The 21,915-nt window shown below is 43.4% G+C and overlaps 1 protein-coding gene and 1 long non-coding RNA gene across 2 annotated transcripts in view; one reads left to right on the top strand and one right to left on the bottom strand.

Moving 5' to 3' along the window:
- PECR (peroxisomal trans-2-enoyl-CoA reductase) overlaps nt 1–12,083 on the top strand; it is a 31,097-nt gene extending 19,014 nt beyond the window's left edge. The window contains exons 5-8 of the mRNA XM_067570051.1: nt 4,083–4,179; nt 6,691–6,801; nt 7,471–7,582; nt 7,722–12,083. Coding sequence (XP_067426152.1) covers nt 4,083–4,179; nt 6,691–6,801; nt 7,471–7,582; nt 7,722–7,810 — 409 coding nt within the window. The 3' untranslated portion in view covers nt 7,811–12,083. The remainder of the gene's footprint in view (nt 1–4,082; nt 4,180–6,690; nt 6,802–7,470; nt 7,583–7,721) is intronic.
- LOC137167770 (uncharacterized) lies at nt 1,458–21,524 on the bottom strand. The gene is made up of 2 exons (XR_010924188.1): nt 21,442–21,524; nt 1,458–1,926 (listed from the first exon to the last, which is right to left on the bottom strand). It is a non-coding gene; the product is annotated as an uncharacterized lncRNA (long non-coding RNA).
- Between the last annotated feature and the right edge of the window lie 391 nt (nt 21,525–21,915).

Genomic DNA, 21,915 nt, shown 5'->3' with positions numbered 1-21,915 from the left:
TCCCTGGGTTTCAAACCCTGTACCTCCTATGGGAAGAACATGCCCATCAGCGACCCACATGCTGACTATTTGAAGTGCCTGGGGGAGTCGCATGGCAGAGATAAGTGCCGGATTTGTCAGGGCTTCAAACCCCGCACTAGGAAGGAGCGAGACATAAGACTAAAAGCTATCCTTATGGAAGCCGCCCTTCAACCTGCCTCCGAGCCCAGTCGCTCCAATTCCGCATTGAGCACATTGGCTTCGGTGCACAGTGCAACACCTGCACCTAGCTCTTCCCGGCACCGTTCTTCATCTCCAGTGCCGAGGAAGAAGCACAAAAAGCAACACGCAGACAGAGGAAGCGTGATCCTAGCCGGGCCAGTCTGCTATCCCAGGACCTATGTCGGCACTGTCGACTCCCCTGGGAACGTCGAGTCCAGTGCAGGACCCCCTGTCAACTCCAGGTATGATCAGCAGCCTGGTGGTCCCGTCAAGGCTGGAAGCCTTCCAGGCAGCTAGAGACCTACTGTCCTTGTCAGTTCCTCCAACACCATCAGGACACTGGGCACTGACAGCCCCTTCTGGCAGAAACAGGAGGCACCGACCACCTTAACAGACCAGGCCCTAGGGCACCCTCCAGGGGCAAGCCCCATATGACACTGCTGTCCCGATTCCCAGTACACTATCTGTCCCCAGCACGGCACCGATCCCCAGCTCGGTACCAGTCCCTGGCATGATACCAATTCTCAGTGTGGCATCGGTCCCCAGGGCTCTGGTGCCTGACAGAGGTGGAAGCTGGCGCTGCTCCACCGTGGTCGCAGGAAGAAGAGGTGCAAGTGAAGGGTCACCATAGGCATCCAGGCTACCCCCCTCAGGCTTTAGCACCTGTCCTCCAGCAGGGGTTGACCAGCTGGTCAATGGCCAATGCATTGGCCCTATTGGAATCCCAGAAGGTTCCCTTCGGTGCAGGGCCCTCCCTCGTATTACTCGTACTCTGTGGCGTCGGAAAAAGAGGTCACCATGCCCTCCCACTCGGCACTGGACCCCAACTCCAGTATCAACCCTGGTACTGAGGCACAGGAATTGCCGCCAGGGGATGTAAACAAGGTGGAGGAGGAGGAAGGAGCCTCTCCCCTGGTACAACTCTTCTCTTCATCCACCCCAGCGGGACCAAGTAATCTACTGCCCCAGGACGACTTCAAAGCCCACCAAGACTTACTAAAGTGGGTGGCATCAAACCTGGGCTTAGAGGTGGAAGAACTCAGGGAGACCTCTCTTAGCCTCATAGATATCCTGGCTGCAGCTGCCCTAGCCAAGATTGCCTTACCTACCTATCAATGAAGCAGTAATGGGCCCTGTCCGAACCCTCTGGCAGATGCCTTCCTCTCTGGGCAAAGAGAAAATACCGTGTCTGCAAAACAGTTCTGCAAAATGCCTGAGTGCTACCCCTAAACAAAAGAACACCAAGAAGCTGGACCTTTTCGGTAGAAAGGTTTATTCAATGGGTAGCCTCCAGTTTCATGTTGCCAATCAGCAGGCACTGCTTGGTATATACAGTTTTAATCTGTGGGACTCCCTCAGTAACTTCAAGGACTCCCTGCCCCAAGAGTCGAGGCAGGAGTTCTGAACTCTTTTGGAGGAAGGCAAAGGTATGGTCAGAACCTCCCTGCAGGTGACTTTGGAAGCAGCTGACTCGGCAGCCTGGATAATGGCTTCTGCAGTCACACTGAGGCAACGTTCCTGGCTGCAGTCCTTGGCCTTCCTCAGCAGTCTATCCAGGACCTCCTGTTTGAGCGATCCACTCTCTTCTCGGAGCACACAGATACTATAGACTAAAAGACTCAAGGGCATCCTTTGCTCCCAGGGCCTGAATGCTCTATCGGACTTCAGGAAGCACTTCAGGCCTCAGTAACCCCTGCAATTTTCAGGGATCCCTAGATACGAGCCCTATAAAAGAAAGAGCAAGGTTTATAAACCGCACTACCCATTCCCACCTTCCTCTGCCCCACTCCCCCCATCGGGCACTCAGAGGTATTCAGACGGGCCTAAACCGGTCTTTTGAAGAGGCACCTGTGAGCGCTGTACCAGTCACCACTGTACCACCCAATGCTTCTGTTTCCTCCTGCCTTTTATTTCAGGACCATCTGTCGCCCTTCAGTCCTGCATGGGTGTCTATAACATCGGACTGTTGGGTCCTCAACACAGTGACATTGGGTACACCCTGCAGTTTTTGTCCACCGCTCCCTCACTCCCCACTTCCCCATCCCTCTTCAGGGACCCTTCTCACGAGCAACTGCTTGTCCAGGTGGTTCAGTCCCTCCTACACATGGGAACTATGGAGGAAGTTCCTATAAGATCTGAGGGGAAAGGGGTTTTACTTCTGATACCGCCTAATCCCAAAGGCAATAGGGGAGCTCCGGTCCATCCTGGACCTGCGTCACCTCAACAAATATCTCAAGAAGTTGAGATTTTACATGGTCTGTCTGGCCTCTATTATCCTTTCCCTGGATCCAGGAGACTGGTACGCCACCCTCAATCTAAAGGAGGCATATTTTCATACCTACCATGGAATGGATGTGAGCAAGCACTTGAAGAAGAAAAAATGGTTACCAGCCTTTCGTAAGGCAGAGTGAGGCTATCTGCAAGACAAGGTCGGAACATGGTAGGAAAAAATGCTTACCAACCTTTTGTAACTGTTATGCTTCGAGATGTGTGGCTCATGTCCATTCAATGACCCGCCCTCCTATCACTCTGAGTCACTGGCAAGAAGGAACTGAGAGGGCATGGGGCCAGCGGTGCTCCTTATACTGGTGCATATGCATGCAGCTCCAGAGGTTGCCAGAGCTGGCCCTATGCATACTACTAGGGGAAAAATTTCCAGCAACTGTGCACACAGTGTGCGCATACCTAACATGGAATGGACACGAGGAACACATCTCGAAGAACAACGGTTACAAAAAAGGTTAAGCATTTTTTCCTACGATGTTCTGACCTTGTCTTGTGGTAGCCTCACTCTGCCTCTCCCAATCCCCGCCATGCAGATATCTGTTGTGGAGTGACCTTCTCATATACAGCATCAGTGTTTTGTTTGGTGTAAGGTGTGGAGAAGACAGGACCAGTAATTATACTGCCCCTACTCCTGAGTGGGAATACCAGAGTAAGTTTGATGAGTACAGTACTCCTTTGTGTGTTCAGTGTTGTGCCTTCTCTGTTGATAATGTGTATCTGCTTTCAGCAGTTTTCCTTCTCCTTTATTGCATCCTTTGGCAGTAACAGGTGCCAAGGCTCTGCTGTGGGGATCAGGAGCAGTAGGTAGAAATAACACACACACAGTTCATAAGTAGCTCCCAATCATAACACAACTTCAGCAGAGGCTGCACTGCTGGACCCTCTTCTCATAGACAAACCAACACAACACACTTGTTATACTTTTTGTTTGTAATTTTTTTTTTTTTTGACTTGCTATCTAAGAGCTGGAAGTTGGCTGGTTCTAGTCACTGTAAAGATAACTTAGAGATCCACAAGGTGGTGCTGGCACTTCAATTTGAAGTCCTCTGCTCTGGAACTGACGGATGTGCGAGCTCTTGCTGAGAATATAGCAGTACCACATTTGGGAATTAAACCCAGAGCTGGAGAGCCTGAACCCCATCTAATCTTCAACCTTAGTTTTATAGTAAGAGGTTTCATCAGGTCACGCTAAGGGGCACTGTCTGGCTTGTTAATCATGTTTTGTCCTTCTATAGATTCACATGACTATTGGCAAATTAACTTCTGGGTTTCAATTGCACTTGACCTACTGTCCAGCTGTGTAATTGTTGTATGCACTGGGGTTCCCTCACTGTATTATCTCACACACCCATCTTACGACCTCTAGTCTTTTAGCAAAGCTGCCTCTTGACTCACTTACCGATCCTTAAGAGGAAAAGCTTGTTGAAGTCTGCTTAGTAAGATAGAAGATGCAACTCCCTAACTGGCTGGGCCAGCCATAAATTCTGTAGTTACTGTATTATGTTACTTACATTTTTCTTATAGTCTCAACACTGCGCGCTCTCACCCCTCCATTATCTGTCAAAACTGATTCTTTCCCTTTCTCTCCATGATAGACACACTGGAGCAGCAAGAGCTGCAGTGGATAACCTAACCAAGAGTTTAGCCATAGAGTGGGCCCACAGTGGAGTGAGAATCAACTCTGTTGCTCCTGTAAGTAACAGCACACAGTATGATCAGACTTATTAACAATGTATTCCCAGGTTTAAGATTTTTCAAAGCCAACTGGGTGGGGGTAGAAATCTAGAATTTATGGATATTGTCTGGCTGAAATCCTTGTGTCTGCTTCGAAACTCTCAATTTCATTTAGCACCACCACTCTGAAGTGTTCTTAACATCTTCAGGGCTCTCTGAGTCTGTTTGAAATGACTGGATGATCTGTCTGTCAGGAACATAGGATCAGTGAAATCACTTCCTCTTCGGTGTTTACATTAGCACTTCCCCACTTTTCTTCCTTAATGGAAAGACACTTGTGGGAGGGAAGGGGGAGCACTGCCTTTGAAAAGCACATTATGAAAACTTACACAATGCTCAGTATTTCAATGGGGGTATATGAGTGTGTGGTTCAGGTGTGCTTGGTGATGGAGCAAGTATTGAGAGTTGAGAAATGACTTCTGTTCCCAGCTCTGACACAGAATCTCTCTTTGTAGAATGTCAAACAGGTTCATAATCTCTTTTGTCATAATTTCCTCTCATGTAATATGGGGTAATTTTTGAGGCAAAAATGGATGTTTGGAGAATGCAGAAGAATTCACTATAGAAGAATATGTTCTTGTTCATTATTCATATCAGTGAATTACACGTAGGCAGGAATCCAATGTAGTGGTTAGCTAGAACATGCTTGCCAGATCACTGGGGAACTAATTATGTATTGAGTAATTGGTTTAAATAATGTTCTGGAAAGACTGTCTATTCCTAATGCATGCTGCTGTGAATTAAAAGACATATCAGGCCTAGCTTTGAATTTTAATATTGCTTCAGTTCTAGTTGTAAGATTCACCCTAAACCACAGTCTATTTCTGCAGATTTGATTTATTTACCATGGCAGATATGTGGGAGGAGCAGAATTTTCCCCAGTACTTTCCCATTCAAAATCCATGTTGCATTCTCCTTATAGAAGTCAAAGGAAAACAGGCCTCTAAGGGGCTCGTTCTTCCGCATGTAGGGGTGGTGTGTGTCTAGTTAAGCTTCCTGTCCTGAAACAAGCTGTTGTGTTGGTTTTGGGATGGGCTGTTTAATTGGACGCACACAGTGCAACTCCATTCAGGTAGAGAAACTCAAGCTTCCTCAGAGGTCTGTGCATTTGGGTAAAGGCTGTATTCTGGCTCCTGTGAAGCTGAATTCATCATATATTTGCAATGAGACCTACTGAACGACTGTTAAATGTGGAGATTTTTGCCTTGTTTCTTAATTTATTTCCCCAAGACTTAATAAACCTAACAGTTTGGTGTGTAATGAGACACGGTGTGTGTCTGGCTTTTTAAAAAGACAATCATTATCCATTTAATCATATCAATTACACAGTATTGCATATGCCAAGCAGAATCTCGGATAAGTAAATATATATTTTAATTCATAGTGCTTGTATTTTAATACATCATGTACTCTGTGCACACTACTATAATTGTCAGAAATACCAAATTATGTATTAACATTATAGGACATTATTTATTGGCTAACCTGTAATGGTTTCATTACTGTGTCAATTATGAAAATCCATATTGTAATCAGGAGACACACTGAAATCACAACAATCCTGTATGGGCACAACTCTTTTGTGGTAACCGCCAAGAACCTTTCATTGAAAGATCTGGGCAGGGGCACCAGGGAAACATGTATGAGGGAAGCCAAGTTCATTTCTAAACTAAATAACTTGCTTGTGTGTTAAATACTATTCCCCTAGTTCCCAAAAAGCTGTGGTCCACATTCCTGTAAGACTCCTATCACCTTAATAGCCACACTGTGGATTAATGATATGGAAAATTTCTGTTGGAATTCAGAACATTTCTCCTGTTTAAAAAACAGTCTTGAAACATGCTGATTATGCACTTAACTGGTCTTGTGACCCTGTGTTCTCATTGCTGTTACTTTGATCTTCCCTCCCCCATCACTTATCTGTTTCCACTCTAGATTAAGGGGATTGTAAATCTTCAGGGCTGGGACAGTCTCAATCTGTGCATTTGTACAGAATTTAACACAATGGGGTCCTAAATCTGGCTGGGGCCTCTGGGTGGTGCCATAATACACACACACTATATCCAGTCTAGGGGTCTGTAAGAGAAGAAACAACCTTTAGCCGTCCTATTTGAGTTAGTTTGCTCTCCTCCAATGTAAGCAAATCTTAAATATTTGTAATTCCAAAAACAATCTTTTGGGTTCAGATTTTATACCCAGGGTTTGCAGCTGTTGAACTGAGCTTGAGGAATTAATTACAGAGTCAGGAATACTAGGATTTTGAATGTAACTAATGACTTGAATGGCACCATTATAATAATGAAGCTAATAGCTACCTGCATTATAACTAAATTATCTCACTATTCTGTCCAAGCCCAGTGAAAAAACTCACAGCCAAGTGTTGTTTGGATGGTAAAAACATGTCAAGGTTTTAAACTTTTCAGAGTTTCAACTTATGCAACAATACTTTGCTTTTTGTTTTCAATATAGGGAACAATATTTTCAGAAACCGCTGTTGCAAACTATAAAGAAGTTGGTGAACAGTTGTTTAAAAACTCCATCCAAAAGATTCCTGCCAAGAGACTGGGGATTCCTGAGGAGGTAATGCATTTCACAACATGTTCACTGATTCTATCTCCTGTACCTCTGCCCTGAGGCCATTATAGTCTGTGGAGGACAATAAAGGGTTAATATTGAAGCGTTGGGGGTGCTAGAAAAGGGAGAGCTTGGAGAAAGGTGCAATAGTATACAAAGAATTGCCTGAGGACTTAAAAAGAATCATCTCATTAGTAGGCTTATCCAAACATATAATATATTTTAAATTCTCAGTGTAAGTACTTGTTCCTGGTGAACTAAATTCTCAATTTAGTTACAAAGGAAGCTGACTAAATGAGAAAAGAATTGAAAGTATTGAATCGTAATGTCAGAAAGTAAAAGCATAAGGGATTAAGTTGTCTTGCAATCAAATATCTGATTAGTAAGAACAGTCTCTTCTGTGACAAAATAATGGTCCTCTTTTTAAATCTTTTTCTGGCCTCAATATGGAAGGTAAAGTCTGCCGCTCAACTTAAAAGGTGTGTTTTATTAAGCTGTATTACTTAGATGGTGGCCATGACTGTGGTGGGGAACTTAGCTGAAAGTTCAGGCATCCGCGCAAAATGAGTATGCCTCAGTAGGTGTCTCATGCCTAAATCAGCCATTACGTTCTTTGTAACAGACACAAATCCCCAGGAGTTTGCGTGAGTAACTGGCATAATTCTTCATGGTTAGGTCTCCCCTACAGTGTGTTTCCTGCTTTCTCCTGCTGCGTCCTTTATAACTGGGGAAACTGTGAAGGTGGATGCTGGTCAAAGCTTATATTCCTCCAGTTGGGAAATACCAGGTAAAAATGGGTTGATGGGATAGTGTCTTCCAGTGATGGAACTTGGGCAGGGTGGTGTCGGGGTAAAAGGATATAAGAATAGAGGGCTAATTTCACAGATGAATTAAGTGTTTTTGTTTCTTGGTATCACTTCTCCTAGATCATAACAGGTGGCCTTCAGCACCAGAAGGAGACAATTCCAAAGCACTCAGAAAGATGCTTTCTGGCAAGACTGCATCAAAGCTGTGAAGAAATGAGACTCCACCCCCATCCCCACAAGAAATGCTGACAATATCACTTGCCTTTGCTTTGTCATTCTAAGTAAATCTGGGTTTCCTGCACATGATGCAAACACACTGAGGTGCCTTGATCTTCATATATTTGTAAACGAGCCTATAAAATCCTTATACAGTGAATACTCTCCTCTGAAAACTTGCCCTGACCTAGAAGGTTTGGGAACGATTGATTCTTCATTACATCTACATTCAACAGCTTCCACATGAAAGAAGCAGTGAGGAATCCCCATTAGACGTGGTCAAAATCTTGCTCTAAATCAAGTGAATAAAAAGCCATGAGAGGCAGGTATTCTCCACTTAACCAGGATATTAGTGTAGGCAGTATTGAAGTGATTGAAAGCAAAACATCTGTAGCCTGTAATGAATGGGAAATGTCAGCTGAATCCCTTATTCTGGATGACTTTGGAAAGAAGGGAGTTTAAATCTCTGGGTATGTTAGTTTCTGCACAGAACTAGCACACTTGGCTGCATCAGTAACCCTTGAGTCAGTTGTGGGTATATCACACTTCTGCTACTCAATTCACAGCCTGGGCTGACCAGGAATAATTTTAAAGACTAATTAAAGTGCACACACAGCTAAACTGCACTAGGTAGGAGGCAGTGCTATCTGTGACAATCACCGCATGTTAATTAGAGTCAGTATTTCTGTATCTTTCACATCAATAAAACATGCAAAATTGGAGACGTTGAGTGTGCCAGCTGCAAACCTAATTCAACAAACCATCTTGCCCAGCAGCACTGATTAATGCTATTGATTTATGCTTCACATCTTCCTGTGTAAGTCCTTTCTGTGATGCTTGCTCAGGGTGTCCAGGACTGAGAGTCACCTTGTCATCCCCCTGCCCGTAGTGAGAGGAAGACTTGCTAGTGCTTAACTGGATGTCAGTTCCCTGACACCACCAGTCTGCTGGCCACTCAAACAATCTCCTCTGGGTTCTGCCAGCCCTTACTTTGCTTTACAGGTTAACAATAGGTGCATCCAAGCTCCTCTGAAAGTGTTTCCTGTAGTATCCAGCCCCTGTCATTGGACATCCATGGAAATTACCAAGTTGGCTATCCCCCAGGAACAGTGTATAAACTAGCTTGTTTGATTCAAGTGAGAATCAACTCCTCTAGAACAGCATAGCACTGAGATATACTTTTAATGAAAACAATCATAAGTTCACTGTCAAAGATGAAGGTTTAAGAGCTAGTGATGAAGGATAATGGAAACAGAAATGGTTACATATACTTATCAATGGTTACCTTTCCTATATAATAGATTTTTCCCCAAAGATTCAGTCTTTTACAGAGGTAGCCACTTTCAGACACCAGAATCCAAGCATTCATGAAGTCCTCCCTCTGCCAGGGGTTTGCCTCAGTGAATGAATAACAAAATGTCTCCTTGCATTCTATTTATTATCCTCAAAGTTCTTTTTTGCCCCCTACAAAGAGGACAACCTTTGAGGCTTAATCACTGGTGTCTTCCCATACTCCTGTTTATATGTAAATTGAGCTCCTATAGTGTTAGTTTACATTGCTTAATTTATGTGAGAACTGAGATAGACAGGTGAATAGAGTTCCTAGCTCCAGTCTGGAAGAAAACTGTTTTTCTCTTTGGTTGGTGACAGACTTAAAAACAAACATATACACAACTCCTTACATATCATCCATCCATACATCATGCAATGATGAGGATCAGCATGACAAGCTTTTATTAGAGACCTTCCATTATATTCTTTATGAATCAATACTGTGAAAGCAGTGTGTTGGGGATAGTGAGTTTGTCAGGCCTGCCAAGGGTTGCTGTTACCCAACAGTAAATCCTTTGCCAGTTGGCACCAAATGGCCTCTGTGTCGTACTCTCCTTAGAAGTTAAAAGCGCTGTTGAAGACATTTGCAGAATGTGAATGATTTCTGCATGTTAAATTCCAGTGGAACGTGACAATAGAATAATTTAAAGTTCCCCCAAGCTTTGAAACTTAACAGTAGAAAACTTCACTAGGCTTAGCGTACAGAGTCTGGAGCACTAGCCAATGTGCACTATAGGATGGGTTAAAGAGAATTGCACCTCTAATTCTGAATCTCCTCTTGTCACTTTAATCCTTAATCTTGTTGTAAATTTTGGGCATGCAGTATATAACTGTATTTAAAACTATTTTAGAAACTCATTGCTTCCTGTTCTTACTGGCTGGGACCAGAATTCAGGACTGGGTCTTCACCTGCAAGAATGTGTAACTTCAAGCATGAAAAGCAGCTCAAGAAACTCTTCCGTTGTGTAAATGCTTGGAATGCCTTCAATTGTAGCAGGAGAAACTCTGATGCCTGCACTCATTTTCTTACCCAGTAAAAGATCAACTGAAAGGCTTTTAAGTGTCACGTTCTGCATTTTCATAATTCCAAAGGTGTCCAACTCAGTTGTGGTAAGTTCATTTGGGTTATAATGTCACAAAAATGCATGTTTTTGTGATTGAGTAAAGTGGATAACTTTCATCTAAAATTTCATAATTTTTAGTATGTTTAGCATGTCTACCACACTAACATGATACATGTGTGCTAGTAGCATTCTGTTTAAAACAAATGTCCCCAGATAGGCCTCAGATGCCATTCACGATCATGGCCAAAACTAAAATAAGTGATGGATTGGTCTGTTTGGTTTGTGACAGCCGAAATCCACAACTGGAGGCAGGCGGCTGCTGCGAAATGGAAGCAAAAGGGTCTACATTAACATTTAATCTTTGTAAGATTTTGTTGCCTGTTGTCTGCCTCCAACACAATGAAGCAGCTTGGTTTTGGTTTTGGTAATACGATATAGCAATTTACTATGTTATAAAAATCTTAATATCAGTTGTGAGTGGGAGGAAGGGTTTGAGTGTATAAAGCCAAGAAGCTTTTGTATTAGATTTAATCTCATTCTGATATCCGTTTTTCTGAGTAAGTCATCGCTCATTCATCTAGTAGCAAGAAAGGACTTGTAAAAAGATGAAATCAGCTCCTTCAACCTTGCCAGTGTGGGCAGAGCCTTCCTTAAATAAGGAGTAGATAAAGTAAACAATTGGAGAATATTCCTGGAAGAAAATCTGGTTATTAGTGGACTAAAACCCAGTGACATGGTCAACTGCGTTTACTTAAGTGCAACTGCTTAGCTTGCCAAGATAATTATTTCTACATTCCTCGGTTGTTCCTTTGTAAGAAATTAAAACTAAACGCAAGATCCCTGTATAGGAGGAGTTCATGCAACTTCCCTTCCACATATGTTTGGCTTCTGAACGTCTAGGACACACAAGAGAATGCAGATTGGAAGTGAACTGAAGCTTGTTTTAGGAACCTAAAACCCTTGCCTATACAGTATCCCAGAACACACTACAGGGAGAGTCGAGCATAAAGTAAAGAGAAAAAAAAGTACCTTAATTTGTATAATATAAAATAACACTTATCCTCTGTACTTATAGGTAGCTGCTGATTTATTTTTTTAACTGTGCGGTAGTCTGAATCTACATATAGAGGAGAGGGATATTGTGTATGATTATGGTGGAATGCAACATTAACATCACTTAAAATTCATTCTCAGATGGAGAGAGGGACATTATTGATGCCCTCTGCAATTTTGTACTTCAGAAACTGTGTTAGGCCTTACATCTGGTGTATGCTGAAGCTTGTAGTGTCATGAATACACACACTTTATATATCAGTACTGTAGCTTCTTTTCCTGTAGTTTTTAGGCTTGTGGTCCCACTGTTTTTGGGTTGGAGCCTCTTTTCCCCCGGGGAGGACACTCCTCACACCTGCGTGTTTGGGCCATTTATTTCCATTTTCAAGCTGGGTTAGCAAAATGTAACTTCATTTGGGGGTCTTCAAGCATGTTGCAAAAGTGGGATGCTGAAGCAGCTAGCTGGCTGTAATGCTAGCTGCAGTTGTGCAAACTGAGATAAAAATCAGTCTGCTGCTCTGCTATGCTTTGCTGGCAACCGTCGGTCAGAGAGCATTGAGAGGGAAAAGGTTTGTGTGGATGGTGAAAATATTTGTCCTGTATGTGGCTTGCTCTTCTTCAGGTACCTAATCATATCTCAACAACGAGGAAAGTGAATGCAATCTCAGAAAAGGGCAGGGGAAGATTTTTACTGAGGTTTAAATGGCCACACACCAGCAGGTGCTTATGAATGTTGTGTGTGCCATAATTGTAATAAATAAAAAGCAATGCCATCAGAATAAACATTACTTCTGGCATTCTGCTCTAGAAATTCTCACCTATGTTTCATTACTGGTGTGTTCTAATTCTACCTAATATCTCTACCTATTCTGCTTCATGATACTAGTTAAGCATCCATTTATTCAGTAAGTGTCTTTTCACCAAATTGGTAAGAAATAGCAGTAGTTTATTAGTATTAGAAATAGTTTATTGGTGTGTGTGAATATGCAAGAGTGCTTTACCCAACCACAAAATTAATATGAAGGGATATTTTTTAATCATACTTGCCTTCCATTATAGAGACTGTTACATTTTCCACCACCCTGATTTATCAATATTCTGCCTACTTATTTAGACAAAGAAGTAGTAAAATTTTCATTTTTTAGAAGCTAATGATTACAGTGGTTGCTGTAGGGAGTATGCTCTGGTTCTCAATGCAAGTCAGCAGTAAGGTGTAATTTTTAACAAGTATTATGAGGCAATAGCTAACTGACCCACTTTTATAGCTGTGTTTAGTCTTTGAATGGACGGGTAGGACATCCTGTATAATCTCAAAGGAAGCAGAGCACAGCATGTGCCATAATGGAATAATTTCATACACTTCTAACAAGCACCCACTCTTGCACTGTCTCAGGTAATTGGGCCAGCTTGCTGCAGGCTGACATTAAGGGAAATAATCTTGTTTAAAATCAACATTGCCAGCGTACCGAATTGCTGAGTATGGCTGAGTCTCTAGCTGAAGATAGATGAGCTGCCTCAAACTTACGTTATGGGGCTTGAGCAGATAAATCTATTAATGGGGATGCCTCTCCCTAGTCTGATGTGTTTTTCTATAGAAACAGTTCAAGAAATCCCTTTCAAGATCCTGAATAACTACGTTATTTCCCATCACTTCATTTCCCTCCCAAGCATTACAATCTAAATCAGCAGTTAGTTTGTTTTTTCTTTTTGCTCCAGTACTAAGCTTAAGTGGTATGTAGGGCCTCTTGTACCTGTGCCAGAAGCTCTTGTTCTTGCAGCCTGTTGCAGTTAGAGATGCACAGTTTCCTTCTTCCTGGCTAATCTAAAGAAATAGGTTCAATAACTTTCAACTGTCTTAAGTGCTCATGGTTCTGTTTTGATACAGTGCCCAAAGCCATGGTATTGCAGGATCCTCCATAAATACAAGTTGTAATGATTACCATGCTAATAGATAGTTAACAAGTACAACTTAAGTTGTAACTCCCTCTCTACTGCCTTGAAGCTTTGATCTGTCTCTTTTTCTAAGATCCCTTGCCCTGCCATTGCTACGCTTATCTCCATCACACCTTCCTCCTTTCTTGGCCTTGCTTGTTCAAACCTTTGGTGTAAGATCAATGGCCAATGCTTTCAAAAGTATTTTTAAATTATTTTTGGATGCCTTCATTCTTAGATGCCCAACTTAAGACACTTTTAAAGGGGCCTGAGTTTCACAGGATGGGTGCTCAGCACGTTTGGAAGTTGAGGCCCATTTAAAGGTGTCTCAAAAACAAGAACAATCATGCTCATGATTTTCTAATATACCTCTCATCACTCCCATTGTAATGTAAGGATCTAGGTGATTCTTTTTCCCCAGTCCCCACATTGTATAGCTCACTCAAGCAATTGACTGTTTTTATAAACAAGTGCCTGTTCATATTATTAAGCCCTAGCAGGAAAAGGGAAAGGAGTGGGGGGGGGAGGGGGAGAAATTGTAAGGGAGATGGTCCCATGGGAGTAGCAGATAACTTGGGAGCATCTTAGGGCAGTGAGAAAATCAGGGGTCATCATTTATGTATGCTGGGATAGTGCCCAAAGCCTCTAGTGAGGATTTGGATTCTATGCTGTTGGAATAAACATGGAGACAAGAGCCAGTCTAGTGCTTTAATCACAAGAACATCCTTCTAACAGTCAGAAAACAAGTATCACAGTCTTCCTATGTGATCTTGTAAGTTACTTAGCCTCTTTTGTGCCTCTGGAGAGTGCTCTGATACTCTACTGATAAGGTCGTATAAGCATACAGATGGATGATCCATGTATCAAAGAGCTTTCAAGCTAAGACGACAAAAAGGAATGAAGAGAGGAAGAAGAGGATACAACTTACATGCACCGTGGTCAAGGACATGGCTTGTTAGGATTCTGGGGGGAGGATTTAAACAAACCTATGCAGCTCCCCTCCACCCCATCCATTATTTGCTGGCCAGTTGCTTGTAGGTGTCAGGCACAAGAGGGTCCTGAGGATGACATCTGAAAGAAAGATTAGTGCCTTTATGGACTAGTGCAAGGCAGGCATTCTGGTGGGGAAGAAAGCACAAAGGTGGGAGTTGGAGGACTAGTTAAACGGGCAATTAGGCTGCTATCATTGGTTGAAGGGGCAGGAGGTGATGCGATGAGCCTAGAGCAGATAACTGTTAAGGAAGAGAACTATGAATAGAATGAGGACAAGGAATCGATGCAGTGAAAAATGGGGAGCCAGTGGAGGGATTCAAAGAAGGGGATACATATGTGATGTGGCCAGAGCAATGGGCAAGGACAAGGATTTCAGTTGGTGAATACAGAACGGAGAGGGCTGGCGTATGTGGCAGAAATCTGAAGGGGATGGATGGTCTCTGTGTGTCAGGAAGTTAAGCTAATGAGAAGTTGTGACATTACCCTCGGTACGATCTAGACTGTTTAACAGCTGTGTCCTCTCTATTTTCCAACCTGGGATGCCTTTTACACTGCTTTGCTATGTGAGCAACCACTCCTGGTCTGCTCATATACAGCCTCCAGCATGCTAATTACTCCCAGCTATCTGATATGAGTGATATGGCTAGCCACACTTGAATTACACTGCAGAGCAACACCAGCAAATTCCCAGCCCCAGACTTTCCCCCAGAAATGTGCATCATGTACTGCCCAGCCTTCTGGACAACACAAGCTCATATAAAGTCCAGCATTTTATTAACAGAAAATGATATGCCAGATGCTGGTATCTCAAATAGAGTTTCCCAAACATTTCAATCCAAGCATACTGGTTTAGATAAAACAATAAAACAAGTTTATCACAGAAAGATAGATTTTAAGTGATTACAAGAAATGAGGCATAAAAGTCAGAACTGGTTACAAAGAAATAAGAGGTAAAATGCAAAACTCATATTAACTTAACAAGCTAAGTGAATTCAAAGCAAAAGTCTCTCCCCACATGCTTCAGCAATCTTACTGGCTGAATTCCTTTCAGATAGGATCCCTCCCTCAGTCTAAAGCGGTTTCTTTGTTCCTCAGGTGTTGTGGCTGCCATGGATAGAGAAAAAGGAGGAATAAGTTGGAGCATCTGTTCCCCATTTTTATATTTTTTCCTCTTCTTTGAGAATCATCTTCAGCTGGGGTTCACGAGACAGAAAGTCTGTGGGGATGGGAACCTCCAGCTGTTTCTTTGCCAAGATGTAAATTTCTCACTCACACCTTTTTTCCGACCAGAGAATGACCAAGGTGATGGTCCATTTGATTTTGCTGACATGTGGCTGAGGCCTTTTGTCTCTGAGGAACTGGTTTGTGGCTACTTCCCCAGATTTGGAATATGTCTTAGTAACATCCTGGAGTAGAATCTTATAACTTTACATACAGTATTGTCACACATTTTACCAGGACAATAATGATCAGCATATTACGAGTTTTCAAATGATACCTTACAAAGCACAGTCTGTACAAAATTTACCATAGTCTCGATAAAGGGGTGAACATAGGGGTACAGACTGTCACAGAAGTACATGTGTCTGGTGGTGGAAAATGGAGGGCCATGCAGTAGAGGCTACTTTAAAGTGTTTTCTTGTTGCCAGAATCAAACTTTACAAGATCCTGGCTTCCAAAGACTGGCTTTTCACTAGGAATCTTCATGGACCATGAGGGGTTAGCAGTACTCTAAGCTGAGCAGCCATTTTTACCAGAATGGCAGCCTGGTTCCATTTCTGTAACCAGTGAGTCTGTCTTACAGGCTAGATCGTTAGCCTTGCATTCAGCCGTCCCCATTTTATCCAGGTGTGGAATCGACAGCTCCATCAAAGTGTAGCAAGTGGGGTTGTGCATAGCATCAGAACAAAACCGAGAACTTTCCATTCAAATGTAATCTCAGTGCTAACGTACCATGGTCAGCGGGAGCGCTACCAAAACAGAACTTAGTGCCTATGAAAGATTCCGAGTATTGGTCGGAAAGACTTCAGTACCAGTGACGAGATCAGAGAATTCACCAATCAGCAGCTCGTTTCCACCAGAATCAGAAGGAGGTGCTGGGTCATGGGCTCTGCATCTCAACATAGATTCCCATATGAAGCTTTCGAATGGAAACCAACTGGTGCAAAGAAACAATGGGGGGGAGGGGCAGAGGAGGAGGAGAGAGGCACTATTGAGACCTAGTGGAGTGGGGGTCGGAAGCTGGCTCCGGGATGAGATGGGGGATCCCAGTGGTTCCTACCTGGTCTACGGCCAAATCCTGGGCTCCATGACAGCTGCCTCAGGCTCTCCAGGTCCTGCTCTTGCCTCTAGCCGCATCCCCCGTGTGTGCATGAGTTTACATGGGGGCAGACCCCCCCCATGTTGGCATTGTGTGGGTGCCATTCCCCCCCCCCCCCGGTTCTACTGACCCTGTTTCTGCCAAACTGTTGACTATTTAACTGCCAGTTACTTTTGTAGAAATGGCTAGTAGATGTGCTTATGTGCAGTCTGCTAATGCGTCCCATGCCTCTGCAGGTGTTGAATTTAATACATAAATAACCCAGGCTTTCCTGTGCCCTTTGTATTATTCATTTTCATATTCCACTAATTCAAATCTTCAGCAGCTTACTTAAATTAAGCTGTCACAGAATTTCCAGTCCACTGCCCCAGCACAGAACCATAGAAATGTAGGGCTGGAAGAGACCTCAGGAGGTCATCTAATCCAGCCCCATACTGAGGCAGGACCAAGTATACCTAGACCATCCCTAACAGATGTTTGTCTAACCTGTTAGTTAAAACCTCCAGTGATGAGGATTCCACAGGCCCCCTTGGAAACCTATTTCCCTGCTTAAATATCATTATAGTTAGAAAGTTTTTCTTATATCTAACCTACATTTCCCATACTGCAGATTAAGCCCGTTACTTTTTGTCCTACCTTCAGGGTACATAGAGAACAGTAGCTCACCATCTCTTTATAACAGCCCGTACCATATTGGAAGACAGCTATCAGAGCCCCCGACTTCTTTTCTCAAGACTAAAAGCATGCCCTTTCCTCAAAGGGCAGATTGTCTGAACCTTTTATCGTTTTTCTTGCTCTCCTCTGAACTCTCCAGAATGTATCCACATCTTTCTTAAAGCATGGTGCCCAGAAGTAGACCCAGTACTCCAGCTGTGGCCTCACCAGCACTGACTAGAGGAAGACAATTCCGTCCCCTGCCCTAGAAACAACACGCCTGTTAATGCACCTGTAATAGGGTGGCTTGCCTGTAGGCTGGAGAGCCTGTGGCTAAGCCTGCCCTGATTACATGATGAGCCACACCTGGGTTCAATGAGGGGCTCCCCATATAAAAGAGCAGGAAGTCACAAAGAAGAGAGGAAGCCCAGGAAACTGCAGCTATGTGTGCAGGGAGCAAGAAGGCTCCTGCAGGGCCATAAGGGTACAGCTACATAGCAATTAAACGCCTGCAGCTGGCCTGGGTCAACTGAGTCAGGCTGTGGGACTATAAAATTGCTGTGTAGATGTTCAGGCTTGGGTGGGAGCCTGAGCTCTGGGACTCTCTGAGGCAGAAAGGGCCCACAGTCCAGCTTGAGTCCGAACATGTACGCAGCAATTTTTAGCCCTGCAGGCCAAGCCCTGTGAGCCTGAGTCAGCTGACCTGGGCCAGCCACAGCCATGCCACAGGTCTTTTATTCCAGTGTAGACGTACCCTTAGTCATGAGGGAAAAAACTGAAGAAGCAGGAGAGAGGGGAAGAAATCTCTCCAGGCAAAGAAGCCCAGCAGTGACTGTAAAAGCCATCGGGGTCAGAGGGCTAGATCGTACTAGAGGACTCAATAAGGAAGACTCCCAGGGGGGATTTGTTTGAACTACCTGAGGACAGCGAGCTCTTAAAGGGCCTGGAAGAAGGAGAAAACAGAGGCAGGGTTCTGTAAAGTGACCTCTGGCCACAAGGGGGTGCTCAGGTGGCAGCTAGCCATGTTACAACACCCCAGCATATTAGCCATTTTTTGCAACTGCATCATGTTGTTGGCTCATATTCAGTTTCTGATCCCCTATAACGCCCAGGTCCTTTTCAGCTGTACTGCCTTCCTGGTTATTCCCTAGTTGTTATTTGTAGTTGTGCATTTGATTTTTTTTTTTTTTCCTTCCTAAGTGAAGTACTTTGCCCTTGTCTTTATTGAATTTGATTTTGTCAATGTGATTAATTCTCCAATTTGTCAAGGTCATTTTGAATTCTGTCCTCCAAAGTGCTTGCAACCCCGCCCAGCTTGGTGTCATCTGCAGACTTTATGAGAGTACTCTCCGCTCTGTTATCCAAGCATTAACAAAAATATTGGTTAGTACTGGATTATTTCTTCTGACAAGCAAAACTGGCACCTACAAGTAATGACGTTGACTTTTCCAAGTGCTCCACCTATTGAACAACCACTGCAGTGAATGGGAGCTGTCTGCTTGGAGGATTTACTTGATTGGACCAGATATAAGGGGGAAAAGGTGAAAAGATGAGTTCTCGCCAACCTTGCTAGAGTTTTTCTAATATGGTAGAAGCTATCTTCATTACCCCACTCTCCAGCTATTCTTTCTCCTGTGAAATTCCTTTCTAAAGCTGTTTAAAACTGACAAATGGCTGTGGGCTGGAACAGGAATAAAAGGGGAATGTTGGATGTGTTTTCAAAGCACAGTAGGTAGCTGTGGCTCATTGATCTGCTAGTGGTCATTGAGAAACACTGTGCAAGGCGGTGCAGAAGCATCACACCAAGTCAGCATTTCTCTTGGCTCTTCTCCTGTCAGTGCAAAAGGTCACCTTGCTTACTGGCTATTTAAGAGTTCTGAAGGGAGCTTTGATCAAGGATAGTCATCGGCTCAGCATGCTAGAAACATGCCTGCCAACGCTTTGTCTGCTGTGGAATGAAGCTGCCTGACTTGGCAGGACCTTTGTGCATCCTCTGCATTGACTGTTCTTCAGATCTCAGGGTCTTGATAAAACTGTGTTAAATAGGCCCCCTTATTCATCAATGTGATTCAGAGCCTCCTGACTCTCATTTGGATGCTCGTCAGTTGTGAACTTATTTGGCACTTTTTAAAAAATAGACATTTGTATTAACTATTTCAATTATCTTTCACTACAGCATTTGCCTTTGGAGGATCTCAAAGCACATAAAATAGGATGGGTCTTATCTTGTAATCCCCTTAGGCAGGCAAGTAGCCCTTTGTTAGAAACCCCATTGAAAGATTACTTGCCAGGCATAAGGATTTGAAGGGTTGGGCTTTTATAAAAGACCTTGTCTACATGTGGAAATTTACCAGCATAATTATAGTTATAGTTATACAGATATAGCTTCCCCAAAGAACACTCTTATTCCAAAATAAGAGTATCTATATGAGCAATTATACTGGTATAATTATACTGGTAAATTTTCCCATGAAGACAAGCCTTTGACTTATGACACCCCTGGCAGGTAAACAGGATCAGCCGCCAGTGAAATGTAGCCTCCTCTGTGATTGAGATGAGCTGATTTTTAACACTACACAGGAACATATGTAACTAGTAGCAATGCAAACTTAAGGGGTGGGGGGAAGCAGGGGTAGATGGGGTCTAAGATCTAAGGGTACCCACCTTAGATGTTGGAAACCTTCAAGTTTAAATAGGGGCACATCCTGTTTATACATCATATATTAAGTTCCATTTTTTTAAAAAAGAACATTTTTATCTATCCATGTACAACTGATTTAAGGCGAATGTTGGAGGAAATATATTCAGCACAAACTAGACCTTTAGTTCTATTCTTCCCAATAGAATACAACAAGAAAAAGACCTGAAAACACCCAGCACAGCAAAAAACCCACAGTACCCAACAAGACTAAAGATCACTTAACAAATATAAAAGGTGACCAAAAATGTAAAATTTAAAATACCATATTGTATTATTACATCAGGCCATGGGGATTAATTTCAACCAGGAGGCTGTGTATGTCATGTGTGAACAGTAACATTTTTAGGAGTTTAGCAGACATTATGGTAATTTCATTCATATACATAATTGACAGTAGATGCTACACTTTCTGAATTATTTTTCTTATTCTGGTACTTGTGTTTCTACCAAAAAAACCTTAAGTGGCATCAAAATAATAAAAACCCACAACATTTTGTGGGTTTTTAACATTTTAAACATTTTGCTCACTCAAACCTTCTAACTTTTCTGTACTTGACTGGTTAGACTATATTAGATCAATCTGTCTAATAAATTACTTCTGACTTTCAAACAACCCCCCATCATCACAAGCAAGCTCCGCACAGACCACAACACATCAACTCAAAGTGGCACCAGACAAAAGGTGCAAAACCCGCAGAGATACCTCCACTGCTACAATGATCAAAACACAACACACCTTTCAAGATACATGGGTCCTACACATGGGGTGTACCTCATCCAGTGCAGTAAATGCCCCACTAGCAACTATGTGAAACCTGACAATCACTACGATCTCAGCAGAATTCGCACAGGAAAAAGTCAAGAACACCCTGTCTCCTGTGGGTGGACATTTCCACAAAGCGATTGCTCTACATCTGACCTTTCAGTCTTCATCCTCAAAGGAAACCTGCACAACATTTTCAAAAGATGATCCTGGGAGCTTAAATTCATTACTTTGATAGACACTAAAAATCAAGGACTGAACAAACACCTAAAACTCGGCAAAAAAAACCAGTTCTGTCTGGTCTTAGAGTAGGAGAAAAAAAACTCAGTCCGTGTGTATTTACATCTCCCTGTGTTCCTATCTGCTGGTTTCTCTCTAAGTGCAAGTAACTTCCAAGTATCCAAACATAACAATATCCACTAGGCTAAAGGTTATAAGGGAGATCCTCCTCTTCCCTCCCCTGCCCCCCTCATTTTGTTTCAGGCCTCGAATACAACTGAGGTGGCCAAATGTCGGTCTTCTGCCAGTTCATGGATCGCTAGCAGCGCTAAGTGCCTCCCCACAGCCGGACTTTGGCGCATATCTCTGAGAGAAAGGCAGGGCTTAGCACACATCCAGCACTTAACACTCAGCAGCTCCCCTTGGCTACCTTAGGCAGCTCCCTGGGTAGCTTGCTCCCTTTGTAAATGGCAGTCTAAGGCAGTGTTTCCTCAACCTTTTAAATAGCAAGTACCCCTAACTTCTGAAAATTTTAATAAGTACCCCAACACTCAATTTCCCACTCTGAGAAATACAATCTTTTCCCCCTTTACCGCTGGACGACTGTATTTCTCGTACAGCAGGAGACTTCTGCAGTGCTGTATGGCTGTAGCAGATCACAAAACCCCCTGCTGTTTCTCCCCTCCTTCCTCATCCCCTTCCTCTATATAGGAGCAAAGATCAATGCCAGCCAATCACTGTGGCCTGATGGCGGGGTCATGTGCTGTTCTCCTCACACAGGTGGGAACTTGTGAGGTCTGAGCAGGCACTAGCGGCCCATCAGAGTGGATAGCAGCGCTCCCCATGGCTGTCCCTAGGGGGTGCAGGCATGGGGAAAATCACACTGTGTGGGCCCCTCTTAACATTTGTATACTGGTAAAATCTGGGGCTGTCATAGTTGTCAATTTCACTGCTCAACTAGAGCAGTGAAATTGACAAATAAGCCTGTGGGTAAAGCCTGGCTGCAGAACTGGGCAAACCGCTGGGCTCTCCACCTGGCTTTCTGGGCACCGGGCTTTGAGCTGAGG

This window comes from Emydura macquarii, unplaced genomic scaffold (assembly GCF_026122565.2).
Source record: "Emydura macquarii macquarii isolate MOO-44397 ecotype Brisbane River unplaced genomic scaffold, CSIRO-AGI_Emac_v2 contig_2988, whole genome shotgun sequence".
Lineage (NCBI taxonomy): Eukaryota > Metazoa > Chordata > Testudines > Chelidae > Emydura > Emydura macquarii.
The sequence above is the reverse complement of the archived record's forward strand: the minus strand, read 5'-3'. Positions and strand labels throughout refer to the sequence as shown.